At 55.2% G+C, this 11,307-nt stretch overlaps 2 protein-coding genes across 3 annotated transcripts; both read right to left on the reverse strand.

Moving 5' to 3' along the window:
• Positions 1–3,172, reverse strand: RPP25L (ribonuclease P/MRP subunit p25 like). 2 transcript variants are annotated; one of them, XM_063179904.1, is made up of 2 exons: positions 2,713–3,172; positions 1–1,320 (listed from the first exon to the last, which is right to left on the reverse strand). In XM_063179904.1, the coding sequence occupies exon 2, from the start codon at positions 1,309–1,311 to the stop codon at positions 763–765; it is 549 nt and encodes a 182-aa protein (XP_063035974.1). In that variant the 5' UTR covers positions 1,312–1,320; positions 2,713–3,172; the 3' UTR covers positions 1–762. The 2 variants fall into 2 exon arrangements, with proteins under 2 accessions (XP_063035974.1, XP_063035973.1); XM_063179903.1 differs by lacking the exon at positions 2,713–3,172 and adding an exon at positions 2,214–2,287.
• Positions 3,173–3,314: 142 nt separating this feature from the next.
• DCTN3 (dynactin subunit 3) lies at positions 3,315–7,775 on the reverse strand. The gene is made up of 7 exons (XM_063179905.1): positions 7,662–7,775; positions 7,455–7,539; positions 6,472–6,558; positions 5,476–5,559; positions 4,897–4,955; positions 4,132–4,191; positions 3,315–3,693 (listed from the first exon to the last, which is right to left on the reverse strand). The coding sequence occupies exons 1-7, from the start codon at positions 7,758–7,760 to the stop codon at positions 3,604–3,606; spliced, it is 564 nt and encodes a 187-aa protein (XP_063035975.1). The 5' UTR covers positions 7,761–7,775; the 3' UTR covers positions 3,315–3,603.
• Between the last annotated feature and the right edge of the window lie 3,532 nt (positions 7,776–11,307).

An 11,307-nucleotide genomic window follows, 5' to 3' on the forward strand; every position in this document is an offset into this window, starting at 1 on the left:
TTACATGAATAACATCTTTATTTTAAAACCATCTTTGTGCATTATCAAGGAGCAGAAAGGGGAACGAACAGGATCCTTTGGAGCTTCCCATTACCACCGCCCAGGACAGCTGCAGAGCCACAGGATTTCAGGCTGGTTATAACACGAGTCGACTGCTGCCTGTTTGGAGAGAGATCCACAACCACCAGCTCTGCTGAGCCAAGGAGCTACCTGCACATGATGCCACACAGAGCTGCATCCTGGCAGTCCTACATTCCACCCCCCCGACAGGCTCAGCAGGACTCTTCAGGCACAGAAATGGTTGGCCCAGCCCTGTGCCCTGCTGTCTGTATGTTCATGAGCCAGGGCGGCGCTGGCAGCTTCCCAGGGATTCCACATCAGGTCCTGTCTCCCCTTTGTACTGGTCAGAGCAACCTGCACCTGGCACACAGACACGTGTCTGTCCCACTGCCCAGGCTGCTGCACGCCCAGGCACCTGAAACCTCACTGTTGGTTGGTGTGCTGACAGCACACTGACAGTTCTTGCTCAAGAAGAGGCAATTCCCATCTTCCGCAATCCCCTAAGGAGTACAGCCCGGCAGCCTCTGGCACGGTAACTTGTCAAAACCCATTTTCAGACAGCCAGGATCACGCCCAGTTGTAACAGTCCGCCCCTCCTGCCCTCCCCTCAGACCTGTGTGAGCCCCGTGTTCAGCAACAGCTGAGCAGCCGCAGCCCCGGGCTGGTTTCTGCAGCTCCCCTGAACCACGCGGAGCCGCCGCCTCAGGGCCCGCCCGGCACTCCCCCGGTGGAGCGAGGGTGCTTCCCCGTGCTGGCAGCTCCCCGGCCTCCGCCCTGCTTCCTCTTCATCTGGCCCTGCGATTCTGCTTTCAGTGTCTCAGTCCAGAAGGCATCGAAAGATCCTGGGGCCTGGTACCCCGGCTCCTGGGGATCCAGGGCATCTTTGCTCAGCAGGACGCAAATGGCAGGAATGTTCCTCTTCACTGTCAAGGCATCGAGGCCTGCCTCAGGCACAATGGGCTCCCAGATTTCTTCGATCTGTCTGAAGAGCACTTTGGTGATCTGGTGCAGCTCCTTCAGCCTTCGTTTCATGATTTCCACGCAGGTGATGGTCTTGCTGACGGCCTTGCCTGAGCCAGTGAATAGAATCTGCCTCACCGAGTCCTGCTCCATCTTGCTCATGGCATAGCCCATCAGATTCCTAATTTTGCTCCCGTCCTTCACCTTCATTTCAATAATATCAGCGGGCAGGTCAGTGAAAGGAAGAGGACAAGGTCTCTCCACAATTTTGGTCTTCTTATAGTTCTCCATTCTGCAATACTGAAAAGGAAAACAGACCCATGAACACCCAGCGGTAAAGAAACTCTCACCAGAGTTAGCTACAGCCTTTCCTTTGAAGGGCACTCTGAACTGTCAGGGTTGGGAATCCTGGAAAGGCATAACCAAAAGATTAGCCCAGTCCTCATAAGGACACACCTACACTACGAATGTTACCACAGGGCGGCCTGAGCCTTGGCAGGCAGGCTGTGAAAAAAACAGCTTAAGTGTTGTGCACCTAAGCAGGGCGACATGAAAAACACTGCTGTATCTCAAGAGAATGCAGAACAAACAAGTGAAAAGGGGTGACTAAGAACAGAACTTGGGGATGCTGGCCACAGCTGCACCAGAAAATGCTCAGGATAAATTCAAGCAGAGTCTATGTGCAGGACCTCGTGTACAAATACAGGCTCATGGAGACCTGGCCAGCCCAGCTGAGGGTAAAACACTGCGTGTCACAAGGGAGATGGCAAGCCAGGAATTGCAGGAATAAAAAAAGCTTTCCTCGAGTAAAAGACAGAAAGGCCAAGTCTCACATCTGCCACCTCAGCCAAGGCAAGTGCCATCCTGACCTAAGTCTGCCTGACCCTGTGCAGGGCACTCCACGTCCCCACGCACAGCTCAAGGTGCAGAAGGCCGCAGCACTTTGTTTCCCGCAGGGTCCTGAGTCCCGCTGCACCCAAACCCTGCACCCCGCACCCCATCCTCCTCAGGGACACGGCAGCGCGGAGACCCCGCTCCGAACCCTGGGAGTACACGAGGCCCTCACCCCCACACGGCCACCGCCGCATCGGTGCCGGAGGGCCCGGGGGGAGCCAGGCCGCCGCGGTGGGATGCGGGAATGCCGGGGTGGGAGTGAGGGATGCCCCGGTGTGGGGTGCGGAACCCCCGCTCACCTGCGGCCGCCTCAGCGCGCCCTTCGACACAAGATGGCGGCCGGCGCCGGGCGCGCGCAAGCGCGAGGCGAAATGGGGGGGGCTCGATACCGGGGCCACGCCCATCAGCCACATGACCGGGTGTGCCCGTAGTGGGCGGGGCAAACGGCGGCCCCGCCCACAGGGCGATCCCGGGGCTTCCCCGTTCCCGCAGGCACATCCCGCTCTCCCGGCACCGGGCACGGACACGGAGTCCCTGTGCGCGCCCACGGGCACATCCCGCTCTCCCGGCCCCGGACACAGCATCCCTGTGGGCTCCCACGGGCACATCCCGCTTTCCCAGCACCGGGCATGGCGTCCCTGTGCGCTCCCACGGGCGCATCCTGCGCTCCCGGCACCAGGTACTGCCACAGTGTCTCTCTGCGCTCCCACGGGCACATCCCGCTCTCCTGGCACTGGGCATGGACACGGAGTCCCTGTGCGCTCCCACGGAAGGCCGAACGCCAGCTCCCACCCTTACCTGAGCTCCCCAGGCAGCTGCAGGGAGCAGGTTTTTTTAACAAACAGCGAGGTTGCTGATCAGGGAGAGTTCAGGGACCGGCAAGCTCTTCAGGAATTCCTGTGGGGATTCTGCCCCGTTCCTGCAGGACTCCCAGGTCACACTCAGCTGGGCAGTGTCTCACCAACCTGAAGGGCTTGAGACCCTTGCAAAAGCATGGCCTTGGAAACTCCATGTTACAGCCAGACCAAGCAAGGCAAGGCTTGTGCCTCTCACTGGAAAGGGAAAGAGCCAGCATGGGCCTTGGCTTGCAGCAGCCTCAGGAAAGCAGAGGCGGGATAAAGGCAAAAGCTACTCCTTCTGTCAGCACAGAGATGGCAGAACTTCAAGGCAGAAAAGATCCACAAGACCAGATTGCCCTGAGCATGGGCAACTCACACGAACAGGAGTGTGGGGCAGTCTACAAGAGTGTGGGACTGGAAGGAATTTACCCACCCTTGGCCCAAGGCTGAAAGGAACCACTGGCCATCTCCTGGAGGCTGCCAAGAGATCACTGCCTGGGGAAAAATCCCCAGTCTGTGCCAGGAGCACTCCTCACACCCAGGGAGAGAGAGACAACGCAGTTAGTGTTTCAGGACTTTACTACAGCCCACAAGGAAGCACAGAAATCGCGTTTTTGAAATACGTTAAAACTAACATGCATTTCAGAGAAGTGCAAGATTTGCAAATGGTGGCAGATTAAGGAGAGTGTGGCTTTGACTGGGGGCTGGCAAGGCTCTGTACAGAGCTGGGTGCTCCAGGATCCTTCCTTGTCACTTCAGCATGCTCGTGCCAAGCAGGAAGGAGCTGGGACCAGCAGGATGCAAGCTGTGCCACAGGAGCCCTGGGCATGCTGTGCTCCCAGCTCTGCCATCACTCTGCCACAGGTTTTGCCTGCTTGGCCACTTCTAGACGTGTCAGGATTTCATTCCATTGCACAAACTGCTTGGAGAGAAGCAGGGTCTGGACATGATACTTAAGGAAAGTAATGTGGAAACTGCGAGGAAGAAACCCAGAACCTTTGGGAAGAAACCCAAAGCATCCTGACAGCACCATTATACCCCTGACTCCTTGGGAGAGCACAGGGCACCAGGCTGCTGAAAGCCTATATGGATTCAATCCACCCAGTGGCTGAGCCACTGCACAGCACCATACACCCACAGGAGTCCAGGAGGCACTTGTGAACACCACATACCACAGCCATGCAAGGGCTTTCTACAGAGTTTCCCTACCCACTGTGGCTTTGGGATGTGCCTCAGCACTGGGATCCTACGCAGCCAAGACAGGGACACAGGTGTCACCACATCAGAAAGGCTGTTAAACCCCAGGCTGGAGATGCAACAGGATCAGCCAGGGGAAGGGGTCAGTTCAGGTGTTCCAAGCCCAAAGTTCAAAGGATACCATTTTGTTGTAATCCTCAAGGAGTGTCTTGACGCTGTCAGTGAGATCGTGACGCTTCTCCTGCGAACAGGGGAGTCACGGTGCATGAGCAAAAATAAGGTGAAGGACATTTCTCCCTTCCCAGTCCATGACAGCACGGCAGGAAACCCATCCAAGGCCAGCACTCAGTGCTCAGGCCCTGGCTGTGGGTGCTCACTGCAGCTGGACTGGTCCCATGAAGCAGCAAAGCCCCCAGGCTTGCACTGCTGCCTGCCTCTCCTCAGTATCCAGGCTTTGCTTGCTCCAGAACTGAAACTCACAGCAAAATGCTGAAACAGACCATTAGGAACTGCCCAGGCTACTCACTGCCAGCTGCAAGAGTGCTCATACAGGGAGAGAAAGGGTGAAGGGACAGGGTGACAGTGTCAACAACATTCCAGAGAGTAGGACACTGGAGGAGAGCAATGCCTCACTTCAGTGTCTCTGTAAAAGGGGGAATTCAAGATGGTTGAACCTACTGTCACTTACTAGGTGTCACTGAAAGCTGTTCTGAGTGGGGTTATGGTGGGCAAATTTCCAACTTGGACTCAATTCACAGAAATCCTGGCTCCTTTTCCCCCTTGGAGTACTTAAAACTTCTTTAAGATCATAGTTTGAAAATTCAGATTGCAAAAAATGCCATAAATGAGCAATTCAATCCAATACAAATACAGGGGTGTCAGTACAGCCACTGGCAAAAGGTTCCTAGGCCCTTGTAGTCAGTACTGATAAGAACATTGACGGTACCTGCTGCTGTATGTGGATCTGCGAGAGCCGCTGCAGTTTGGCTGCGTGGTCAGGAACCGCTGGAAGCACAGAGGAGAAATCACTTTGGGTTGTTTTACAACACATGGGAACAGCTCCCAAAGTACAGCCCAGTCCTCCTCCACGAGCACAGCATGGCAGAACTCCACTCACTGAGTGCAAGTGTCACACAGGATTGAAAAAACCTACTTAACTATGCTATGAGCTCAGGGATGCCCACAGCGAGGGCTAATCAAGAACTACATCAGAGCAAACCACCTGCCTGGAGCAGAGATGTGCTGGATGTGAAAGAGCTCACAGGAAGGAACGACCTGCCAGGCTTCACCCTCTCTGCCATGGCGCTCTCCCTAGGCTGCTCCACAAGCTCTATCACCTCCTTGTCCCTGCAAGGGAGGCTGGAGCAGCATGGGGAAGGGGCAGACCAAGTTTGCACTCAGTTTACTCTCACCCCACTAAGCTGTCCTCTTCTCCACTCCCAGGCTGAAGACAAAAGAAAGAAAGCAGGACAGGCCACAGCTCAGCAGGTGGCACCTGCAGCTCCAGCTTGCAGAACACGCATACCTTGGATACTGGTGCTGTCCAGGATGGGCTGGAGGGTCTTCACCTGCTCCAGAAGGGCTGCACGGGCAGGAATGGCCTGTTCCTCTGGTTGGGGGGGACAAGGAGCAACATCAGTAAACACAAAACACTGCTCTGGCTTTTCACAAATAGTGGTAATTTTTCCAGCTGATCTGTCTTTACAGAAAGGAGCTAGTTCATGATTTTATTTACATTTTTGTGCTGCTCATCCCTGGGTATTGATTCACACCAATTTCATGCCTGAGAATCTCCGCCAAGTTTTAATGAGAGGACAAGGAGTATGGGTACAAATTGAAACAGAGGAAATTTAGGCTGGGTATTAGGAAGAACTTCTTTACTGTGAGTGTGGTGAGGCACTGGCACAGGTTGCCCAGGAGGCTGTGGATGCTCCATCCCTGGCAGTGCTCAGGGCCAGGCTGGATGGGGCTCTGAGCAACCTGGGATAGCTGGGGAGGTGTCCCTGCCCACGGCAGGGTGGGTTGGGACTGGATGGTCCTTAACCTCCCTTCCAGCCCCTTAACATTCCACGACTCTATGGAATTCCATTCACAGATTGCACCATTGCAGCTTGATCAAATTCCTCAGGTAAAGAAAGGACAAGGCTAGGGAATGTCAAAATACACCCAAACGTCTTCTGATTTTGTCCCAGCCTGGAGAATACTAGAAGTGGGGTGAGGAAACCATTCTAGCTCCAGCTTTTCTTAGCAGCCTTTGATTAATTTGGGGCTACAGTGAGTGATCAATACGGGAGAGATCAGAGCTGATAAAAATACAGTGTGGCTGTGCACAAGGGAGCACTGAGGGTGGCAGACATCCCTGTACAAACCCCTCTTGACACCTCCACAGGGTGTGCTGTGCCACATCTTTACAACTGAAGAAAAGAAATCCATCCTGATCCATCTTAGGTAACGGACATTTTTTTTTTTTTTTGCAGTGCTACAAAAGCCTCCTGTTTACTCTCATTTTTTCATGCCATACCTGCCAAGATGAACTGCAGCTTCATAGTGTCTGGAACAGCCATCCTGTCAATGTACTGGGGGTCAAGGTACTTTATTACATCTTCAACTGGAGGGATGAACAGGTTTGGACACAAAAATTAGGGGAGATGTTATGGCATTCACAAGAGCAGCTTCCCCTCCCTCTACGTATCAGATTACTGTGCAAACACTGCTCACTGGGCCACCTTTTTTTTTCTCCCAAATTAATTAATTTCTACGTCGCTTTGGAGCTCTATGACCAAGAACTGACAAATGGCTCAAGCCAGGAAACACTGCTTTAGGGACAACAGGAAATCTTGCTTTTTGTCTGGACAACAATTATCAAAGGTGAGTGAAATCTGCTTTCTCCCATCCTCAGGACAAAACCAGCCAACAGGCCCCCATCTGGTCCTTAAAATCATCCACAAATGCAATTTATTCTGTGATACTGAGCAGCCACTGCAGAGTCGGACCACAACGACCCTCCCTGCCCCTCCCGTGACAACACAGAGCAAAACCTGGCCAGCATGCAGCTCTGCACGATAAAGCACCACCCAGTTTGGAGGCAGCTCCCCAGTTCTGCCCACTGAGCGTGAACTTTATTGCTCCCACCACATACAGAGAGCAGAGCTACTTCAGCATGTCCAAGAAGTCCAAATGTGCAGGAATTCATTCAAGAAGCTCATGCTCCAAGAGCCTTCAAGGATTGCCCTTCAGCCAGAGCAGATCCTGGCACTGACACGGGCAGATGGAAATTGAGCAAATAAGAGCCTCCAGCTGCCCGTTTCCCATCTCTGACTGCTGAGCTGGAGGATCGGGAGCACAAAAACCTCTCCCAATTACTTATTTCTGTGCCAAACAAACTGAGATAAAGGCCCAAAACAAGCAGATTGCGGATGGTACTTTTGTTTACAGCAGCGAAACGCTTTGGAGCTCCCTCCTCCCGCCCTCTGCGATCCTTCCCGTTCCGCAAGAGCCGCTCACTTTTCTTAAAAAGGATTTTGATCCTCTCCCTCTTCCCGGCGATATTGTTCAGCGCCACCTGCACCTTCACCAGCTCGTCCGCCACCTGCAAAGACACAGAGGAAGGGGACGGCCCTGTCAGGCCCCGCCGGGCAGCAGCACCCCAGGCCGCGCCGGCCCGTCCCAAACGGCCCCGGGCCGCCCTCCGCAGCTCCCCCCCCCGAGCACCTTTCGCGGCGCGCAGCCCCCGCCGCCGAGGCCGACGCGCTGCTCCAGCTCCTCCAGCCGCCACTGCAGCCGCCGCAGCTCCGCAGCGCCCGCCGCCATCTTCGTGCCGGGCGGAAGCGGCCGCGCCTCACTTCCGGCGCGCCCGGCGGTTGCCACGGCGGCGCGTTGCTAAGGACCGCGGTTGCCATGGAGGCGGGAGAGGAGGCCGCGTCTGGCGGAACGGGGCCCTCTCGGCGGACGCGGCGCGGTCGATGGCGATTTGCACTGCAGAGGGAGGCGTGCAGCCCTCCCGCCGCCTGGGAGGGCAGTCGATGGCCCCTTCATTCCTGCGTGGTCCTCCAGGAAAGAGGCGCTGGGATGTATTAAAAGGAATTGATGTAGCGATCCGTGTGGATGCGGGCCCTTTGAAATCCGGGAGGCTGCCGCCGGCTTTCCCCCAGGCCTCTGTCTGCCCGCGTTCACCTTTCTCTTATCGACTGCCACAGGTGACACTCGCGAAGAAGAGAAGCACTAATGAATGGTGCAGCCAACCCCAGCCATGCTGGCACTCACAATTACACGGATTTCTGACAGGGATGAAACTAATTCATAGTAGCAGCAACTGCCACAGAAAAAGTCCAGAGGGTTTCTCAACCACAGAGCAAGAAGTATCCTAGGGAAGACTGTGGGCAGCAGATCAAAGGAGGTGATCCTGCCCCTCTGCTCAGCCCTGGTGAGGGCACATCGAGAGTGCCCTTTCCCCTTCTGGGCTCCTCAGGACAGGGAAAATAAGAAGATACCAGAGAGGCCACAAGGATGATCTGGGGTCTGGAGTATCTCTTTTCTGAGGAGAGACTGTGGGAGCTGGGCCTGTTCAGTCTGGAGAAAAGACTGAGGGGATCTCATAAATGTATGTATGTAAATGTATCAAAGGCTGGTGTCAGAGGGAATGGTGCCAGACTCTTTCCAGTGGTGCCCTGTGACAGGATGAGGAGCAATAGCCATAAGCTAAAACAGAAGGAAGGACTTCATTATCCTGAGGGTGACAGACCACTGGAATGGCTGACTAGGGCGGTGGCAGAGTTTCCCTCTCTGCAGATATTCCAACCCCACCTGGATGTGTTCCTGTGTCACCTGCTCCAGGTGACCCTGCCTTGGCAGGGGGGTGGTCTCCAGGGGTCCCTTGCAGCCCTGATGATTCTGTGACTCTGTGAATTTTCAAAGCACATTCTGATGTCATTCTCTGTATCCCAGGGCTCAGCCCCATCATGTACAAATTTCCTCAGCAGTGCCAGGGTGAACACGGGCCTGGGTATTGCACTGCCATAGCCCAGCCACCAGGGAACACCATGTCAAGGTTCCAAGCCACTCTTTAGATAAAACCCATCAGCCAACAGCAGGTATTTTGCTAACATCGCTGATAATGTGGGCTGCATGGCTTTGGGGAACCCTCCCATTGCCCTCTGCTGAAAGCTAAACCCACTGTGCCCTGAAAAATCATTGTCCCTACAGGTGCATTCCTACTGAGCATGGTACAGGATGCAGGCAGGAGCTGTGGGGGGGCCAGTGCCCCAGCAGCCCTCACGCCCCCCCAGAGCCCCTGCAGGAGCTGTGCAGAGCGCTCAGGCAGCAGGAGAAGGCTGAGGCTTCGTGTGCGCTGCCTTTTCTTCCCAGGGATCGATGCCTGGGATCTTCAGAGGGCGAGGAGCTGAGCTTTGTTCCACAAAGGTGACAAACAGAAACGGCTTCATTAGCAGGAGTGCCCGGGGGCTGCAGCAGGGCCGGGGGCTGCAGGGGGGCAGGGCTGGGCACACAGCCATGGCCTCTGCTTCTCTAAGCCATGGCCTGTGCTCAGAGGGAACCAGCCCTGCCATGGCCTGGGCCCAGCACGATGGGCGATGACCCAAACACACAAATGCCCATCTTAGAGGGTCCCAGACCACCCAGCACCCTGAGCTGAGGCACTCAGGCAGCACTGGGATGAGCTTTGGGACTGTCCCCATCCACCCTTCAGAGTTCCATCCAGTTTGCAAGCCTTTGAGTTCCATCCAGAGTTCCATCCTTTGCAACACCTTGTGACAGTGTTTGCAGGGGTCCCAGGATGAGGGAAGAGACAAGAATGTTGACTCTATGTTTCAGAAGGCTTGATTTATTATTTTATGATATATATTATATTAAAACTATACTAAATGAATAGAAGAAAGTATTTCATCAGAAGGCTAGCTAAGAATAGAAAAAGAATGAAATGATAACAAAAGCTTATGTCTCGGACAGAGAGTCTGAGCCAGCTGACTGTGATTGGCTATTAATTAGAAACAACTATATGAGACCAATCACAGATCCTGTTGCATTCCACAGCAGCAGAAAATTGTTGTTTACATTTTGTTCTTGAGGCTTCTTAGCTTCTCAGGAGAAAAAAAAAATCCTAAGGAAAGGATTTTTCAGCAAATATCATAGAAAATATCAGATATTTTCAGAAAATATCATGATATTTTTCAGAAAGTATCATAGCTACAGAAGGGAGCTGCAGCTGCAGCACTGGTTGCCCACAGCCCAGCACATGCAGCCTGCTCCCTGCTCGTTGGGAATGAGAGCAGGCCTTTGGCCACATCCCCATCCCTGCAGCCTGCAGGGGCACACTGGTTCAACCACTTGCCCCGGGCCCAGCGCTGCAGCTGGATTCAGTGCTCCAGCGGCTGGGCTGGATTGTCCCCTCATCCTCCACCTTCTCTCTCGTGCTCAATTACAGTCCCTGCAGGACACGGGGAAGCAGGCATCAATCAGGGCTGGTTGCTCAGGTGACAGCAGCTGTGTCCCCGAGCTCCCCAGGGGGCACGGAAGCGCACATCACCCTCTGAGCCCGGTAATGAGTGGGGACGCGGGCCCGCATGTGCCCTGCCGGCTCCCTGGGGCTGCGCTGCTCGATGAGCCGCGGCCAGCGCTTCACAGCAGTGCAAAGGGACACGAGAGCCCAATTAAGGCTGCATCAATCCCACTCCAGCTCTGCTTGGTACACTCACAAACAGCCCACACACACACGCACACACCCCTTGTTGTTCACGAACCTTCCTCCATCCCCGGTGGCCGGAACACGGGGATGGACTCGCCAGACCATCCTCCTCTGCAGGGGTTCTGTGTCACCCCCATGCCCTCCCAGCGTGACACCCCGACCCTCCGTGTCACCCCCGTGTCCCGAGGCTGGGTCTGGGGCCGGCAGCGCTGCTGCAGCACCCTGGACAGCAACACCGCTCCCCGAGTGGGCTCGGGGTCCGGGCTGGGGTCCCCCCTTGCCCTGGGAATGTCGGCGGGACTCTGGGTTGTGGCTGCTCCCGAAGGGCTGGGGCTGTTCAGCAGGACTGGGGGCTGTCCTCGAGGGGCTGAGGTGGGGCTGTACCTGAGGAACTGCGGCTGTCCCCGGGAAGCTGGGTGTCCCCAGGGGTCCGAGTCTGGCCTCAGTGGGGGACTCAAACAGGAGTTTCTGTCCCCACGGGAGTCCTCTGTGCCTCTTCAAATCTACAGGTGTCTGCACACGTGTGGAAGCCCATGTGCGAGCCTGAGCGTGACAGTCTGCGTGTACATGCCACTGAGTTTGTACAAGGGAGCACAAGTGACCACCCACATGTATGTGCACCTCCCAGCTCCACCACGGTCACCTGTGTCCTCTGTG

Source organism: Melospiza melodia, chromosome Z (genome assembly GCF_035770615.1).
Source record: "Melospiza melodia melodia isolate bMelMel2 chromosome Z, bMelMel2.pri, whole genome shotgun sequence".
Classification (NCBI taxonomy): Eukaryota; Metazoa; Chordata; class Aves; order Passeriformes; family Passerellidae; genus Melospiza; species Melospiza melodia.